Here is a 20,105-nt window from a genome sequence, read left to right on the forward strand (position 1 = left end):
TCTTCCTCGTCTCAGTCATTTCCGCGCTCTCTTCCTTCCACGATACATTTATTCCTCACTTTCAATTAAATTTACCTCTTGAATAAGTCACTCTATATGCACGCATGTTTTTATTTAATATATATATATATATATAGGACGCGTACACACAGTGAAGGAGAGAAATGCGTTATTTACTCTTGACATTAAAACGCTTTAAAAATGGAGTTGGGTACAAAGTTTTTCATTTGTTTATCTTATTTGAGAGAGCGGAGAGAAAAAATTTAGATTTAAAAATGTCATAGCTTGTATTCAGCAGCTGCTCTGCGCTTATTAATTTATTTGCAAAGTTTTCAATTTAAAAATGCAATGGCCTATCCTCATTGCCAACTACCTTTGAATTTAAATGTTAAAATGTGTACGTGCGTGCGTGCGTATATATATAGAGACTTTTATACGAGTTAGAAAAAAAAACTTGTGTACACTTTCGAACGAGTTGTTGAATTTTGCAATAAACTAAATGGATCTGTTTGGACGATTCCCTGTTTCCCTCAAAGCTGAGCGATTAAATAATTTTTTACGTACATGGTGAAAAGTGTTTTTCGATCGTTTGGTTGGAAAGGTCGAGAATATCGAGTTTCGCGCATAGATGATAATTCTGTCGTATAATATGTTAGTTGATAGTTCCAAATTGACTCGTGTGTAAACGCATGCATAAATGTCCAAACTAATTTATAATCCAAACTTGTGGGGACCGCGCGCGGTCTATGATGCTCCAAAGTCAACATATTCCTCTAAACTGTAATAATACTCTATAATATATTATATATTCATTGGGAGTAGAGATGCAGCTTTTTCAGGCAAGTATCTATAAAGTTGATAGCAGCTCGCGCAGATGACTCTCCGACTCCCCGTGGAAAATCAATGTGGCGCTAGAGAGGAATGTACGCGCGCGGCGTCTAACAAGAAGGAGGAGACAAGTGGCTACCAACTACCACTGTAGAGCCTCAGCATTACGTCGGATCCAACTGTCGTATCCGGATTTCAGATAACAAAGCAACTCGCGTCCCTCGCCATTCCAGTCGAAAATAAGACGCGCGCGCCATCCAATTAAATATCTTCTTCCATGCAATCCTATATGAACATTTCTTCCATTCTTCTCTGTTACGTAGGTACCCCTCACCGTACTCTCGTCCAATCCATTAAAATTGGACAAAGATTGAGAAATATGAATTGCGGAGAAAATTCCACACCGAGGAGCGGAGACTCGCCATCCAAGATACACTTTTCAATGTCAATTTGCACAGAGAGTATATGGATGCATGGATATAAAGAAATTATTATATATAGGGGCGGGGGGGGGGGGGGGGGGGGAAGGAAGAAAGACGTTGCATATATTGGAATAATATAAACATGTAAATGAGTATTCGTTGAAAGCATAAAGCTGCAGCTTTGGCTTTTTATGGCTTGTGCTTGTTGGAAAATCTGGAGGGCGGGGGTGGGCCAAGCTTTCTGCACCAGTCATGGCGCACTTTCCTATTTAACGCTCTTTCCGTCCGTCGAAGCATTTTATTAGCCGCAACGAGAATCATCGATCCTTATTTCCACTCGTATTTTGTCGAGTAACAATGTTCCTCTAGTTGCATAGAAGCTGGACTTGTTATACAGACTCTAACCAAATTATCGTAGCAATTTTAGCAAAGGGTTTTCTCTACCTCGCTCTGCGCTGCACACTTATAAGCCTTCGAATCCTCTCGAAATTAGTACGGAAGCTCCTGGCTTAAAATACGACTAAGGGACTTGCATGACGTCGCAGCGTTGCAATAATGTCCCGCGAGTCTATACTATAACAGCAGCATTCGAACATTTTCATAACTCTGTAACTTTGTAAGCGCGCGCGCGCGCGCGCACTGCACCGATTTTAACGCGATTCCAAAGAATTATACTCGGAATGTAGATCTCGAGAAGAAACTCTGCACTGAAGGAAGCAAAAACGTACGCAGTAGCACACTCCCTGTACAATTTTTCTTTTTACTCTACATCTATCCCTGGATATATATATATATATAAATGAACTTGCAAAAGTCTATTATCTTATCATTTCGCGCATCTCGCACAGTGTTGTTTTTGTTGAAATAAAATTGCGAGGAGCGAGTAAAGATGAGAGAGAAAGTGCAGTGTTATTTATTTTTGGAAAAGAAAAAGGATCGATGGTTGGTTGACGGGTGTACCTTTTTAACTCTAAGCTATTTTGCCAATTCCACGTGCATCAGGTGCTTTTGGCCAGCGTTAACAATGCACAATGTTGCTACTCGTTCTGTCTTGTATATACATATAGCAACGGTAATGCCTTGTTGCGCGCGCGCGCGTGTGTGTGTGTGTATGACGCAGTTTGTATAGCGGAGGCTTATCTGAGAAGCGGTTACGGATTCCAGTGACATTACCTTATCGCAAATGGAGGTCGCATAAAGGTACTCGTCACGCTAAATGCAAATAGCTCACACGAAATCGAATAGATAGCGAAATATTCCTTCGTTATCGATTTTCTCATCAGGAAAATGTCGTACCCTTCGTCATCCAAGATCCTCTCTTCAATGAGACTGCTCCTGCAACTTTTCATCAAGTATTCCATGCCTCATTTTAAATTCAACATTTTTCTCGCTCCACCCCCCCCCCCCCCCCACCCTCTCTCTCTCTCTCTCTCTACCACCTATCCACCATTTATAATCTCACCCACTATAACTCTGAGACATTTTAACGCCAGAAATAAAACTGCCATTCTCGTCTCTACGAATTTTCTTTCCTTCGATAAATATCAATTTTCTTTCTGTCTTGCTGAGATTCCTCGATATACTGCGTGTATATATGACATCAAAGATACTTTCTCTTCATTCTCTCTCTATCAAACATTCCACTCGTCATCTTCAATTCAACATTTTCCCCTCCTTTCTCTCTCTCTCTCTCTCTCTCTCTCTCTAATTTAAAATCTCACGATGGGCCGCGAGTGAAACATTTGACCTCCGCAAATAAAACTACCATTCGTTTATTAAATTTTCCCTTCGTTCGATAAATAAATATGCATTGTTTTTGTTTTTCTTCTCGTTATATTTCGAGCCACGCACACTTCCCTTATCATCTAGCGAGATAAAAATAATTTTCCATGGAAAACACAGTGATTTATTAATTGACCGATTAGACTCGACAGGGATTCTTTAATTAATTCTCAGACGATTGATACATTCCTATCGCTGATGCTTTTTAAACATTAATATTTCATTGAAATTGTCTTAATTATCTGAGCTCGAGCCTCTTCATTGAAATTGAATCGATGCAATTTTACATTATTTCAGCAAGGATTTGCAGGGATATTTAAAAACAATTATCGCTGGCCTGGATTTACCGGAGATTTCAGGAAGGTTCCACCAATGTCTGCGTGATAGAATTTCGTGTATTTCGTAAAGTCCGGCCTTGATCTCTTCTTCATTAATAATGCGCAACGCCAGCGATTATTCTGTCGGATTTAACTCTAATGTCTTTCCATTACTCTCTCTAGCTTGTATTTCAATCCCTCCCTCCCCCCCCCCCCCCAACCCTCTATCGCTAACATTTCCATTCGTCATTACACCGAACGATCGTTGATCCAATTAAATTCAACGTCGTTTTTGATTATAGACTTTATTATTATATTAAAAAAAAAAAAATTGTTTAAAGCTGTTTCGATCTTCACTGTTGGAGCTTCAAAAGAGTGGGAAAGAAATATGAGTAAACATTGGTGAGAGAAACGCGAGGTACGTCGATGAACTCGTGACTGGGAAAGGGTTTCCTTTAACGGTGAATTAAAAAAGGGGGGGGGGGGGATGGGGATGGGGATGGAGTTGCACTGAATTGGAGGAGAATCGTGAGGAAAAGTGGCAGTGGTGAGGCAGGTCGGTTGAGAAAGTTGGATTAAAGCTGAAGGCACGATAAAAAAATGTTCAAGGAACCCTCCTTGACCCAGCCAGTCAGAGCCACCCTTTCTCTCAATTCTCTTCCTCTTGATTCAACTTTTTCATCCATTCCACCCCCCCCCCCCCCCCTCAATTTTCTTCGACTTTCTAAAATCATCTTTTTTTATCACTCTTCTTCCATGATCCTCTTGAATTTGTCTCAATCTTTCATCGCTTCTTGTTCCTCACGCGCATAAAAGAACTATATAGAAATGTAACAATTATTATTTTAGTCGAAAGAGTAACATTTCTCTCATTCTCGTATTACGTTTTACAATCTAATAATTATTTTCACGATTCTCCGCTCTTTTTTCGTTCATTAAGAAGAAACCATAATATCTTGGAGGTATAGACTCGATCGTTTTCCTTCCTGCGAGATATTTTCCTCTTGTTTCGAGTTGTTCATCTAATCCATCTATCCAATTTTCTTCGAGTTGTGCTACAACGTTCGTTTTTTCGTCCGTTATAACGAAAGGAAAAGAGAGAGAAAAAAATATCGCGAATGAAACAACACTGAATTATTCTTTTCCTCCATTTTCTATGCTTTTTTTTTTGAAATTTTTTCTTTTTCGACGCGCTTTCTTTGCCGGCTCGGTCGGCGGCCCAAATATATAGGTACCTTTCTCCAAATTTCGATGGCGTTTCGCGTTTCATATAAGCAAAATGCCAAGAATTTATTAGCTCGACCGTTATAGGTATACGTATACGTTTGTACTTGGAATTTCCTCGATCACAGCCAATATATCTCGTAAGGTGAGATGCTTTTTTCTCTTCGCGTATTACCTTTTAGAATGGACTAATTAAATTGCACGTATCTCTTGATCCCGATTCCTCCTGGTTTCATTATCCGGCCCGCCGTTAAGAGCTTGGCCAACGGCTACTCGGTCGTCCCCCTTCTCAATAGCCGACCAGTGTAAAGTTAGTACGCCAAATTTTAAAAATGGAAAAAAAGCAGACAGTTCTAGTAGAACCCGGACAAGTTCTGCAGTTCCTTGCTATTTTTCAAAAAAGTTCTACAGACTGAACTCGAAAAAGTAGAAAAACATTATTTCGGGTGCCAACTTGACATTTTCTACTATTCAAACGCTAATATCTTTTAAACTAAAAGTTCTATCGATAAAAACTATTAGACATAGTAATAGAACTTTTTGGGGTGCCAACAGAACTCTAGTTAAAAATGGAAAATTAGAAAAAACATTTTTTGTAAATTTAAAAAAATAATTAGAAAATTAAAAAGAAACTTTTTTCTTTAATTTTCCATTTTTAGCTAGAGTTCTGATGGCACCCCAAAAAGTTCTATTATCACGTCTAATAGTTTTTATCGATAGGACTTTTAATTTAAAGGATATTAGCGTTTGAATAGTAGAGAATGTCAAGTTGGCACCACAAATAATTTTTCTCTACTTTTTCGAGTTCAATCTGTAGAACTTGTTTGAAAAATAGCAAGTAACTGTAGAGCTTGTCCGGGTGCTACAAGAACTGTTTGCTTTTTTTCCATTTTTAAAATTTGAGGTGCTAATTTGACACTGGTTCTCAACAGAGGAAGGGAAAATTTTACCGAACGTTTAAAAGGATAAAAGATTGAAAGAAGAAAAGAAAGGGAATTTTCCAGAGAGACAAGAGTTTTCTCTCTCCGCCCACCAACCCCTCCAACCCCGCCACGGTAGCAAATTCTAGATGCAATTTCGACCCCATTAAATTTTCCGCAAGATGCCCCTGGCTTGTTTTCAATTCGTTCCGGCCACTCTATCCAGCGATAAATTAAAAAATACCCGCGGGATTGACTGGAATTGTAAAATTGCTTGCAAATTTTTCCACCTTATAACCAACGATTATCAGCCTTCTTTTTCTTCTTCTTTTCCCATGCACTCTTCCTACTGCAAAATCTCACGAGTAATGTTTCACAGATAAAAATATAAATCCTATATTATACCGCAGCTGCGTAAACGAGAAGAGAAAAAAATTCTTTCACGGATATAATTAATGAATTGGAAAAAATAAAACAATGTTCTTCTCCACTGGTAAAAGAAGCTCTCTCTCTCTCTCTCTCTCTCTCTCTCTCTCTCTCTCTAATATAATATTAAACATGAACGTAACACACAGAAATTACAAACATAATAAATCTTATTAGCACTTGGGTAAACGAGAGGGAAGGTGATTTTACAAATGGAATGAATTAATTGGTGAAAGAGGTGTATAGGTATATACAGCTAGGGAGTATTTTCTAAGGGATGCAGTTGGAAAGGGGGAGGGTGAGTGAGATTTTCATTTGGTAGAATCTGATGGGGGGAAGGTGAGGAGTAGGAGTGGAGAAAATGGCCCTCTGGGGAAATACGGGCCGTTGCAGCCAGGTGGCCCAGCTGGCTCAGGTGTCTTCTTCTTCCCGCACCCCCTGCAAGCATCTTTTAGCAGGTGGATGGAGGGGTATGATGGAGTAAATTGCATCGTAATAGCGGGGTGCTTCGTCACTTTTTCACGTTGGCCCGTATTTGCCGAATGAGATTGGGCCGAGATTAAGCCTCGAATCGAGTAGTAGGTCACCCTCTCTTTCTATACAGGGTGTCCCACGAACGATGGCCATGCCAATACCATCGGATAGTGGACAAAAATCCAAGTAAAAAAGTTGTAACAACTTTTTTCCTAGCTCCCTTGGTTAAAAAGTTGTTTGCAATTAAAGATTCTCGATTACCTGGTAGCTGCATGTCTATTCTTAAAGAGGAAGATTGTGTTTTGGTCGCGCGCATTATAAGGCCAAAAACGCCAAGATCCTGTGAATGAAAATACTAAGAAAGACAGAAAAACAAACATCCACTTGAGCCTAATTGAAGTGGTCGAAGGTCGATCGGCAGTTTCGAGTTACGAGCGCCATAAAAACAATCAAAACATAAACACACCACTCGAATAGGCTCAAGTGAATGTGTTTGGCTTTGTGCTTTTCTTACTATTTTAATTCACAGAATCTTGGCGTTTTTGGCCTTATAACGCGCGCGACCTAAACACAATCTTCCTCTTTAAGAATAGACATGCAGCTCTCTATCAGGTAATCGAGAATCTTTAATTGCAAACAACTTTTTAACCAAAAGTGCTAGGAAATAAGTTGTTACAACTTTTTTACTTGGATTTTTGTCCCCTACCCGATGGTATTGGCATAGTCATCGTTCGTGGGAAACCCTTTATTTATATATATACTGCTGGAATTTAAAATCCATTTTCCTTTGGATCCAATGAAACGAATGTTTCAATCGGCATAAAAATGAATAGAAAGGAGTAAATCATTAGTAGGTCGTGTAATTAAGTACGGAGTATATGATGAAACGTGAAAATGTTCTGTAACTCGCGGAATTATTGGACGCGCTTGAATATTTCGAGAGAGCTGCGTAATAAGAAACACGGCATTCCATAGTTTGAGCTAGAGATGGAAAGAGAAGAGTTGCATGTTCAAGGGGGGTAAATGGATCATAAAGCACGCTTTGACAACAACCATGACACGAATGCAAAGCGTATGACAATTATGTGCATCGTGCAAGGAAATTTTAATGAAAGGGATGGAGAAAAAGACAATAACCAACGAATGAACAAGAGTGCTTAGAAACAACGGAGAGTTTACAAGGGAGGGAGAGAGTGATAAAATTCTCTCTCTCTCTCTCTCTCTCTCTCTGTTGCAGGGAAAGGTGAAACACGCGACAAGGAGCGAGCGAGCTCGACGAAAGATGAAAAGATTTCTTTTGCGCGTAGAAAAGCAATTGGCGGTGCCAAACTGAAAAGGGTTCGCCCCGGGACTGATGCGCGACTGCAATAATAATAGCCAGAGTGTATGTGTGTGTGCCCGCGCTAGCCCTCCAACTTAATTATCCGCACTTTCCGTTTGAGCAGTGCTCGCCTCTGAAAATCCCACAGAAAATCACCGCGAGCAAAAAAAATGTTAAATCCTCATCTCATCCTCTCATATCGAACAAATCAATGTCGCATCGCAAGAGAGAATGAAAATTCATTTTCCCCAACAACTCGACAAGAATAGCAAGAAGAGAATATATTTTGTCATTTATTACACGTCGACTGTACAGAAACTATATAGTATAGGTTCTGAAAGGGTAAAAACTCTTTTGCACATTTTTTGTTTGTTTGTTTTTTTTTTATTTACGTATAGAGCGCGCCTTTGGCCGATGTAAAGATGAAAGAAGGATTTGTTCGTTGGATGGAAGGTTTTTAAAATGTTTCTAAAAGGTCGACTGGTTTTCTGTTGCAGGAAGTGTTGCACACGATCAGCGCGCCCAGCGGCCAGGTACAACGCATCGTTATCTTTAAGAAAAACGGCGTTCAGGCCATGGTGGAATATCCTTTACAATGCACTTTATCTCCGTGAAAGCCTCTCGTCCCGTCTCGGCCCGCCAGAGGATCAACTCTCGAATCTCCCCAAGAAAGTGCAAAACTTTACTCTTCTTCCCCACCACCCACACATTTCCCTCTTTCCTTGTTCTCCCCCCCCTCCACTCGAACCTTCAAAAGTAATGAAGATGTATGACCAGGATCAGCGAGAATCTCCACTTCCTTTTTGCGATTTAAGATACAACGCTGTTCCACTCTTTTCTCTTACCCCCCACCCTCTTGTGTCATTTTACCTCTCCGGACTTGCCCGAATCACGTGATAAGATTTGAAAACTTTTTTTTTCTACCTGCACGAAAAGTTTCCAGCAAACGAGAAGCTTCCGCAACGAAATAAATACACGACGCGCGCCTTGTGAATCCTCCTCTATATATTTTTTCTTCTTTCTTTTTTTTTCTAAAAACCAGAGTTTGTTAAAGAAAAAGTTGATCCTCCCGGGTTGATCCTTGCATATGACTAAAGTAGCTGTTGAATTTTTCCCTCCTCCTTTTTAACACGTTTTACCAATAAATATTCAATTTGAACAATTATTTTCCATAGCTATAATTATCGAGGGATTTCTTTGTTTTAATGAAAGAAAGATTACAAGTTTGGTTTTAGTCTAGGTATACATATACAGCTTCACGCAAGTACGACTTGACTTAACTTTAAAGTTTTTAAATTATCGAGTCTATCGGACACAAGTAAGAATGTTTGTTTTTAATTTTATAAGGCTAAATTTGTGGAGGGAGGATTATCTTGGATGTGCGCGCGCGCACGTGCCAAGTTTTCTTTTGCTTTGCTGTATATATATATATATATATATATATATATATATGAGTCCTTAACAAAGATTTCGATAATTACGTTTGACTCTGTGGAATCAGCAACCAGGGCGAAGGAAACTTTACACGGGGCAGATATTTATTCAGGATGCTGTACACTGAAAATTGACTTCGCAAAGGTAAGTTTCTCTTAGCTCAATTATTTATCTCAACTTGCTCGTGTACGTCAATTTCTCCATTGGTGCAAATTTATTTTATTTATAATACAGTTACTCTCCATTTACAATTGTAATTGGGTTAAAATCTGCTTTTCTTTTAGAAGCATTAAATTGAAAGAAAAGAAGAATCGTGCTGCGTTTATAAAAGTTGTTACATCAAAAGCACATAATCTTTTATTATGAATGTAGAGAAAAATTCTGCTAACACATTTCTCCAAAAAACACCATTATTTCAAATAATTCTTCTAAAATGAAATGTACGAAACGCGTGCATGTACCTGGTAAGTGAGAGAGCAAACATTCGACAAAAAATGGTGTTGAATTAAAATTTCAGCCCCGGTACTTTTAACGCCAATGACAAAATTACACTAATTCTTGCAAACAGAAATTTATTTCGTTAAATATCCACTGGCAAAACTTGTTATACCTATAATACATCAAGATTTAATCACATTAGACGAAATTTACAAATGTAGCTCTGGTAAATAGAAATGTGATAATTGAAATAAAACTCTTTGCTCCATAGTAAGAATTCTATATTTAATTTCAACTTTTTTAACCATTTGAAAATGAATGTTTGCGAGGTAGCTGCCATGCAAATATGTTAAGGCAGAATGCTCAAGTAGCAGAGCACTTTTGCCGAGATTGAATTTCTTGAAAGATGTAACAATTTCCCAAGCGTGTTTTTCATAATTTGCCGCAAGAAATTTCGCTATTAAACGATGCGAAAAATGAGAGAGAGAGAGAGAGTCGAAATATAGAGAGGATATCCCACGGACACTACGGAGGCGACGGTAGTCAAAGTGGGTGCTCTAGGCGTGGCTAGTGAAGCATCATCCCACTTGTAAAATTTCAATGGCCAATAGCGAGACTTGCCAAACTTGTTCCTTATACCTAGGTAACTGCATCTCTTTCTCCTTCGCTACATTATGCACAAACGAAAACTTGCCCAATGAATACTTTATAATGCCAAACCACAAATTCTTACACCGAGAAAAACTCACGAGTCCCGCGTACCCTTCCCCTCTCCTAAGATAACATTATTTATTTATACACTCTATATTATCATACTCTATGTAGTATATGTACATGGCAAAGGTATAGTCCCCCCACCCCATCCTTTCTCTTCTTATATACACATTGTTATTTATTTATTTTTTTTTAAACTCTCGCGTCAAATTGTTTCTCATCTTCTCGAATGAAAAGTTTAAGCCAAACTACCAATTACGTAAAATTACTCTCTCCAACTAAATTCTAATGGATTTGTGCCGACGACAAATTGCTCGATGGATATTTTAATGAAATTTTCTCGTGATTTCGCCTTTGCACCATTTTTTCTTCCACTTAATTTTTTTATTGCTATTTTTATATATACGAGTATTAGCCTTATCATTATTCTATACAGCGAAACCGAACGAGGATCCTTCGGCATCTCGCGGTCAATCATTTCTTCGTAATCTCTCTCTCTCTCTCTCTCTCTCTCTCTCTCTCTCTCTCTTGTAGAAAATCATACTGGAACGAGTATATAAATATATATAATAATTATTGTATACACAGGAGGCGAAAAAAAGATGCCAATTAACCGCGAATAATTTCTTGATAATGTCCCGTTATAGAAAATAACAATGTGGCAGCAGAGTGAATTTGGAAGCGAGCCAAGCAGAAAATGTCGTCTCGCTCATTACCGTTCCATAAATCATTCTAGCCAAGCAAATTCACTTTTCGATCATTCTTCATCGCAAGCACAACATATACATTATTATTAACGTTCTGAAGGAAACGAATGAGCTTGGAGGCTCGAAATTTGCTGATTTGCAAAGAGAAGAAGGAAGGGAAAGGAAGGATGTTGTATAAGAATGTTTTGAGCGAGGTGGGGGGGACTTTGAAACATGATTCATCCGATGAATTTAGTTTGGATGGGAAAATTTGACGGATGGATGGTCAGGGGCCCCAGGCCATGGCGAACAACGTTTACCATCGATAATGCATCGAGAGTGCAGGTTCAATTTCCGGGATAACGGGCGGTCTCTGTCGAATAAATTCGCGCCTATACCCCTCCCTCCAATGCACACCACAATGCTCTTGCTAAGGCACGTTCCGACACTTTGTAAAACTCGACCTCGTGCCTATCGTTCTTCCTTCCTTGTAATATTTGCCAAATGAAGTCTCCGCGGACTGCGATTCCTAAAATTATAACCATCTACTTTTATTTACTCTCCCAAGATCAACCGTGAAGCAACTCCCAAGATTGCATCGTGAATCTTCCCAATAAGAACCACTGGAACTTGTTAAATAAATAAGAAAATTTCTCGTGCTACAAATTAATCTGCAAAGAGAAATATGGCTGCGAGGAGAGATGAAATTTTCTTTTACTCTCTATACTACTTATATAATAATAATAATAATACTCTAAAGATATAATTTAATTGAATTTCATTTGTCTTTGTACACACAAGATCGAGATACGAATGTAGCATTTTCCATTTGGATGGAGAAAGATTTTGTGCAAAATGGTGATACATTTCATAAAGGATGAATGAATTTTTACGTCCATGCTCTCGAATGATTTTAGCGAAATACATTCTTCTTACGTGCATGGGAAGACGAGAGCGAGAATAATTTTGTTCGTTGAGTTTTTCATCGAAATGTGTACGTGTGTATTGGGTAGTATCAATTGGCAGACACGTTGTTATCGAGATCGTTTGTAGCTGCTAATCGGATTATAGCCGGAATCACACACACAGACACATCGGACGGTACGTCGATTGGTGCATGTAAAAGTGTAAGTGTGTGGCCGATCGTTGCTAGACATATCTATATAGACACGGGTGAAAATAAAAGCTGACCGATGGACGTTGGAGAGAGAGAGAGAGAGCCGCGAAGCTTCCTCCTCCCGGATTAAAGTTCTCGCGTTTCTAAGCCTTCCCCCTTCCACCTTCAAATTCAACCAACTTACGCTTCCATATCCCTAATCCATCCCCTAAAACGAGTTTACCAACTTTTCACGCTCTTCCGTAATCACTCTATAGCTTCCTAATACAACCCTCCATTTTCCATTTATTCACTCCTACTTTATTAGTTTCTCCTATTGAAAGTTCCTTTTCAAATCTATAATTCAGTCGATGGATATAGTTTGGAATAATATATTCATAGCAATGAAATTTTCCCCACGCGTTCATTCTTCTTTCCATTTATTTATTACATGTTAATATTTCTCTACATACACGAATAATATAAATGAATAGATGAATAAATAAGTTATCCACGAATTGAATCGACAGATATAATTGGCAAGAAAATAATATATAATAACGGGGAGCAATGAGATTTAAGTACATTAAATTTCCCATTTATCTTTTGTATATTATATCTTTTTCCTATCGAATCATTATTAAACAGAGATTGAATCGACGCGGGTATAGTTTGGAGGAATATAACGAGAGAGAGAGAGAGAGAGAGAGAGAGAGAGAGAGAGAGAGAGAATGTGACTCAACTTTAGATCATTTTCCATGTATTTTTAGTATATTTTGTAATCTTCTTTCGTCTTGTTTTAATTAAAAACAAATTGAATCTACGGTTATAATTTGAAACAATATAATAATGGAATAACATTATTCAATTTTCGAACATTTTTCATCTATTTATTGTTTATTTTATCATTTTTCCCATCGACAGTTAAAACTTGCTACGAATGAAATCAGTGTACGTGTGTATGATAACACATGTAGAGCAACCGCGTAGAGAGTTAACTATATATCGCTCATTAGCTTCGTGTTTTTCTTTTGTTTAAATTGGAATAGCTGGAAGGGGTTTCCCGTAGCTGCTTCAGGAAGAAAGGTTTGGTTTGAGCTGCGTTAACAGGAAAACAATCGTTAACGATTATCGTGTGAGTTTCATCCGCTGTGCCATCGACGGGACGTCCTTCGGGCTTTTTAAATCACAACTTTTTCAGCAAACTCGAAAAAGAAGTAAGTGAAATGAAGTGGAAGCAAAGTTTCTCTACCACCCTGCAGCACTTTTATCTGGCAGGACCAGCTTTTTTAAAAGTTCATCTCCCTGGGATTCAAGTAACGTTAAAATTAATCATGGAGAGGAAGAGAGAGAGAGATAGAGAACAATTCGCTCTCTTTCGCGCGTGGTAAACGAAAAAACAAATCAGAGCTTGCGAAGCAGACAAAAAAAAAAGCAAAAGAGAATCATTGCAATTTTTTCATCGAGGTAATGCTCGAAGAGAAAATAATGGAAAGGTATAAATATCGTCTCGATTAACGAGGAAATTTTCGAAAAATACAAAAAAAGAGGGAGTTATTAAAAATGTTTTGATAAAAATTGAGAGATAAATTCTATCCGGATAAACGAAACAGCTCACTCTAAAAGCGCATAGATCAAAACTTATACGCCGAGCTGTTGCATTTTTTTTTTCTTCTTTTATCGAAATGGCTAAAATTTGAAGTGAAAAAAAATGGAGTTGGACAAATTGCATCCTGGCTGACGGACGGTGAAATTCTCGTGACGAGCACGACTCGATTGAAAGAAAAACGAGAGAGAGAGATAAAAATTGTAACGTGGTCTCGTTGGATATTATTGCTTGCGGGAAAGAAGCTGGAGCGTCGATTCACTCTCCTTGCTAAAACTTGACCGAGTTTTAATTAGGAATCTTGCATGGCCATGTGACGCGCTTGCTTCTCACTGTATACCATATGAAAATTCAGCCTAAGGAAAATTTGCAATTCAAACGAGGCGAGAGACACTGCAGGAAAATCCATCGAGACGAGTGCCAAGTGTCAGAATCGGTTGGATCTACCGCGCAGCTTTCGCCCCTCCACCCCCCCCCCCCCCCCCTCCTCCCTCCCTTCGCACGAGGAACCGGGAGGGGTTAACAATGGAAACAAGAAAATTATACGAGTCTCGTATATATAACTGCGGTACATACACGGGCCCCTTAAGCCTGACAATCTACGTAAATTCTTCCATTATTATATATAGTATACCTTAGGAACGAGGTCGAAGGGAATAAAAAAATTTCATTTAAAAAATCCATCCTTTTTTTTTCCATATATACGATAAATCGTTTGATTATTGTAATTTTGTCCATTTGCATGGAGGTAAAAAGAGAAATTCGGGCTGTTGAAGATAAATGGAGGAATTATGACGAATCAGCTGGAAATTCGATAGAGCAACTCGAGCTTTTCAAAGCATTTTCCATAATTACCAAAATGATTATCGTCCTTTAAAGTAAATCCCAATTAACGAAGGAGCTTTCGTAAATCTAGTCGTCCAATTAGCCCTTTGCACATAACTGTATCACGATGGCCCTGGATTAAAGGGCTTTACGAGGAAAACTACTGCTATAGTTTCGTAATTCTTACGTCCCTTCCTCCCTTCCTTCCATTGCTTTTGCGAAAATAACGAAAAAATCATTTATTATAGGCGAGTCGCGTAATATCATTTTTAACGATGGAAAATCTTCTTACGGTACATATAGGTGGCGTGAAAAATGGAGAAAATTGTCTGTCTCAGTAGTAGAGGTATAGAGCTGTGAGATAAGAGAGAGGCTTCTCTCTCTCTCTCTCTCTCTCGCTCGTCTTTATCTCGCATCTTCAATTAGTACATCGCGCCGAGCCATTTGGACGCTCTTTACCCATCCCTCCGAAAGCCTCGTGCATGCAGGTATTGGCGGCCACGTGAGGAAATGGAGTGCACCCCCTCCTTTCACACACACACACACACACTTTTTCTTTCTCTCTTTCTCTTTTTGCCCCAAGCCGCCACCATTTCCATCTGCGGAAAATAAAACATTTTTCTGCCACGAGTGATAATCCAATTGTTGTATTATACCCATGCAGGAGAGGAGGTGTAGGACCTGTAGGAGCAAAGCCTCCTCTTAGAAAGGAAATAAATGAAGCGTTACCGCATGTTTTTCCTACTTATTTTTCCACATGAATTTTTTATCGATTTTTTCTTGCGATATCTCAGAGCTTAATTTTGTTTGCTCGCGCGGTGATTAATTAATTTTAGTTGGCTTCTCTCGGTGGTATTTCTCGTAAGGCTTCCCCTGGTATTTTTCTCGTTTCGCTCCTAATATCACGTGGGATCGTCTGCATGCACGCTTTATTTACATGGACAAAAGGAGAAATGGATTTTCCGCACAAGTGCGGTGCTGTACATACGCGCTGCTGCCCTACGTCGTTAATAATAAAATTTTATTAAAACGGTAGGCCATTGTGATACACTGGTAAATCAATGTTGGATTACACGGAGATTTTTATCCAGCAGCAGCCCCCCTTCCCTCCCCTCCTCTATTTTATCATTCAATTCAGACTAATATTGCGCACGGGAAAATGGAAAATTCGACACACCGATCGATCGATCGATCATCGCCAAGCGAGAAGATTAGTTTGCCATTGATCGTCCTTATGGACCATACATACATGCGCATGTGGAAGAGTGCAGGCTGCACCGAGCAAGCTGAAACGAATACTCTCGTAAGGCGAAAATGCAAAGTAATAGCTATGGATATAACGAAGAAGCGTCGAGCGAGCGAAGCAAAGCAGAAATTCTACCTACACGATTGTATTTTTTAATTGAAAGTGTTTGGTGCGTTACGACTCCGCGGTTTACAGGCTTTTAGAGCGTTGAAAAAATTAACCGAATGAAAATTCATTGGGGTGGGAGGAAAATGCCTGATATATGCACGCCATGGAAGAACGCAAATGCGGATAAGAATAAATTGCTAAATAATTGAGAGAGTTGATGGGGCTAAATTGGAAATAACGGAGAATAATTTGCTTTTAGTTAAAGTGCAATTTATCGATCCTAATTACAAGATGGGCTTTATCAATGTTTACTTTTTCCCCCGGAAAATTGGCCGACTATTAATTGCCAGGTGTGCAATATGTTCGCGTTAACTTTCAATTATAGCGCGTATTACGAGTTTCCCGCTCTACGCTTCAAAGTCTCTCGGCTCTGCCTACGTATATATATATATATATATAGATGACTGCATGCCATTCTGCAATGTCATACGAGAAATTGTCTCTCTCTCTCTCCTCTAATCAAAACTCTACACACTATACCTTCCAAATTCTTTCTTAAGAAATTTTCATCAAACAATAATGTAAATATGAATTTCTCATTATCCAGTGTTTAATACGAAAGAATCGACGAGGAAAATATTTAGCCGAAAGTTGGAGAAGCGTTTAAAAAATTATGAGAGGGGAGGATCGGTAAGAGAAACGTCGTTATATATACTTGCGGATGAATCATTCAAACGAGTGCAATATTTTTAGCGTCCGAGAGTTTTTTCAGTGAAATTATAATTAGAGCGGTGGAGGAGGGAGGACACGGTTGGACCATGGAAATTCTTGGTAAATGAGCTGACGCGAAATTGGCCAAGTGCAATTTGTCAAATTTCCAAAGGGTAAATCAAATTTTATTCTAAACGCGTCGAGCGAGCCGGCTTGTGGGGGAGGAGGAGGCAAGAGGATGAAAAAGCTCGATTCATCCCCGTAAGTTTTAATTACAACGCGCAAGGCCGCTTCCGGCCCCTATATACGAATCTCCTCGGAAATTCTAGTCGACGACACACATATCCGTGCAATTTCAAGCTTTCAACCTCTTCGCGGAGTCTACGCACACACTGATGGAAAACGGCCTTGTGTGTACGTGCGACGACCGCACCCTCGAAAGTTTTACGAGTCGCGCGTAAATTTTGAAATTCCCCAATAAAATTTCTGCCAGCTCGAAAATTGGCCATTGTAAGGCTGGGGAGGAGGAGTAAAGTAGGGGGAAGAAAGCACTTTTTTTTTTTTTTTTTTTTTTTTTTTTTCAAATTCTGGGTGGTTCGTTAAAGTTTACGCGAATGATGATTGTAGCTGTATAAAATGATGGAAGCTTGGAAGATGTGACTGAGAGAGAGAGAGAGAGAGAGAGAGAGATGTTTATTTTATCGCTCGTGACAATTCGTCAAGTTCGAGCGAAGGTTGAATTATGGAAAAGGGTTAATTTGGTAATAATTTGACGAAAGGTAGGCGATTTAAGGTCTTTGGATAAAATGGACGGCAGTGTGGTGAGGGGGGTAGAGGGGGGGGGGGGGGAAGCTTAATTACGAAAAGGATTATTAGATATAGTCCTTCTCACACACGGAAAGCCCTGGCTTAGCCAGCATGGAGTATAAGCACACATATATGTCTAGTATAGGAACAGCTGAAGAGATAAGAGAGTTGACTTTATCCATGTTTATTTAAACGGCTGTAATGGCCAGATAACTCGATTGCTTCGTTGCTCGAAACAGGACGGATACTTGACGCTAACGGGACGATTTTTATTTTAAAACCTTTCTTTCTGCCTGCATGTGTGTGTGTGTGTGTGTGTGCGCGCGCGTATGTTAAAAAACTTGCTTTTTTCTCCCTGCCTATTTATCTCGCAGCCTGGAACGACGAACGCTCTCCTCTTTTACACCGAAACTTTGTTGCGATTTTCTCATTCGTCGCATTTGTTTACATTGGATTCCCGCAGATTCGTCTCTCGGTCGAGCTTTTGTTTTGCTTTTTCTTGCCACATTTCCGAGAAGCCTCGCCGCTCTGCCTCGTATCGCTGTTTCATGCTCCGATCGCGCTGTTTATCCTGAATTGCCCCCCCCCCCCCTCCCATGTTCCTACAGTATTTTCCTTCAATTCGCCTCCTCTCTCAACTTTTTTTCCCCTTATATTCCCTCCCATTCATTCGTCGCAATGTCTTCTTTCTTTTGGCGCGTACCACACATTTTTCTCTCTCGAGTAACATTTTCAACATGTCGATCATTTTTCTCCACTGAGCCACTCGTTTCCTTATCTCGTCTGTTCGCGCCAGCACTTTGAAATTTCAGCGTCGCACCTTCAGCTTTCCCAGACACGTTTCCGTATTTTCCCAGCTGGAGTATGGAAGGTCCAGACTCGATTACCAGGCGAATCACGTAAATATCGAGCGATCGCTGGCTGAAGGAGGGGTGTGGAGGGGAGCCCAGCCACTCGGCTGCTCCTCGAGAGTCTCTACTCCTTTTTAACCCCCCCCCTCTTCAACTTTTCTCCTTGCAGGGCATCTCGATACCTCCCCAACTTCATTTAAATACCTGTTGCCCCGCAACGACGTACGTTACTTCTAACCTGCATGAAAAAAGCCCCCAAGAGAGAGAGAGAGAGAGACTGACGGTCCCTCGCGACGAACTAATGAAAAACAAAATCTTTCTAAATTTCAAAGAAAAAAAAAGTGGAAAGTAAAGTGATTTTTTTGTTCTTTTTTATTTTACCATTAATTTTAATGTTTCATCGGGAACGATAAGTATCGTAGTTTTTGAACAATTTTCCCCCGAATCTTCTCTCGTTTGACTGGCGGATATTAGGGGGGGGGGGGGGAGGAGGAGGAATGTAGCAGCCTGCGGATGTTTGGTGAATGTTTTCAGGAGGGTTGTTGGTATCGAGAGTGCGGAGGAGACACGAAGCATTCTGTCTCGCTCGGTGTTCCCTGAGAGTGGTGCGGGACTCGCGTGGGGGTGGGGGGGGGGGGGGGGGCACCACCCCCTGCTCTCCCGGTGGTCTTTGTTGCACCTCTCCGTGCGCGACGGGGGAGGGCCGCTGGAATAGGCAGACGCGAGCCATTGTTCGTCGACGCTCCCCGCTCCCACAACTCCCCCCACAGCCTGGAAAGTAACATCGTGCAAGACTCGCGCTATACATATAACGAGTTCTTTGTAGCCCCTTGAATACCCCACCGAAACTAAAGCTTGGCGAAAACAAGGCCGATCTTGTCCCGTTGCCATATACTACGACATTTCGCAAAATAAAATCCATTCATGCTGAATCTTCCATTCGGATTCCTATATAGATATAACCAAGAGAATTTTTTCTCTCCTACTCCTCCTCCCCCGCCCCCACCTCGTCTCTCGCTTCTTAATAGTATAACATAAATTCCATCATGATTTTCCTCGCGTTGTGCGATTATCATCAACCTTCTCTTTAAATATAGCTTTTTCTTTTATAGCATTTGGGTTATTAACCGTGCAAGTGCCTATCACGTTTCACGAAACCTTAAAGCTCCAATTTTACACCCTTTTATTTTACCAAGTTTCATTTTCTCTCAACTATATAATCTTCGCGCGTCACTTTAATTGATAATAAAGCAAATAAAGTATAGAACATTCGCTTCTGCGTGGAATATAATTTGGAATTGACTCCTGCGGTGGCACCGATGCGCGTTAAAAAGCTAATGTTTTATATGTACAAGGGTATAGCGAGCTACAGGTGTGGGGATGATAGGAAAAATCCGATTGCACTTGTCCATTGTTTCTCGTTGAAGCGACAAGCCTTATTTCAGGAGATACGCTACAATCTTATTTACTTGGTAGCTAAACTTATTGAACTTGCTGGATTAAATTTAACCATTCCTCTGCCGATCTCCCTGCGAGACTCGTATAGGTACGCGGCAAGCACCGCTATATACGATTGATTATATCTATATAGGTACATAAATCTGTCCATTTTTATTTCCTCCTATAATAATAATTCCTATAGAAAGCCCTCATAAAGAAATGTCGGCGAGAGATGACATTTGTTATTTTCGAGCAAACAGTGGATTTATATATTTGTCGCAAGGAAATTTTATATCGAGTTGGCGGAATGTTTGGACACTGACAATTTCTCAAGTTTCGTCAGTTTTGAATCTTCGTCCTCTCTCTCTCTCTCTCCATTCCAAGCACGTGGTAGGTCGCTTTTGTTCCGTCATTATCGTGCGCGACGTG

The 20,105-nt window shown here is 39.9% G+C and overlaps 1 protein-coding gene across 1 annotated transcript in view; it reads left to right on the forward strand.

Moving 5' to 3' along the window:
- LOC136775333 (heterogeneous nuclear ribonucleoprotein L-like) overlaps window positions 1-20,105 on the forward strand; it is a 96,705-nt gene that overhangs the window by 28,518 nt on the left and 48,082 nt on the right. Inside the window, exons 4-5 of the mRNA XM_066730017.1 lie at window positions 8,212-8,297; window positions 9,196-9,292. Coding sequence (XP_066586114.1) covers window positions 8,212-8,297; window positions 9,196-9,292 — 183 coding nt within the window. The remainder of the gene's footprint in view (window positions 1-8,211; window positions 8,298-9,195; window positions 9,293-20,105) is intronic.

Source organism: Prorops nasuta, unplaced genomic scaffold (assembly GCF_024137725.1).
Source record: "Prorops nasuta isolate Cenicafe-Biocafe unplaced genomic scaffold, Cenicafe_Pnas_1.2 PNAS00008, whole genome shotgun sequence".
Classification (NCBI taxonomy): Eukaryota; Metazoa; Arthropoda; class Insecta; order Hymenoptera; family Bethylidae; genus Prorops; species Prorops nasuta.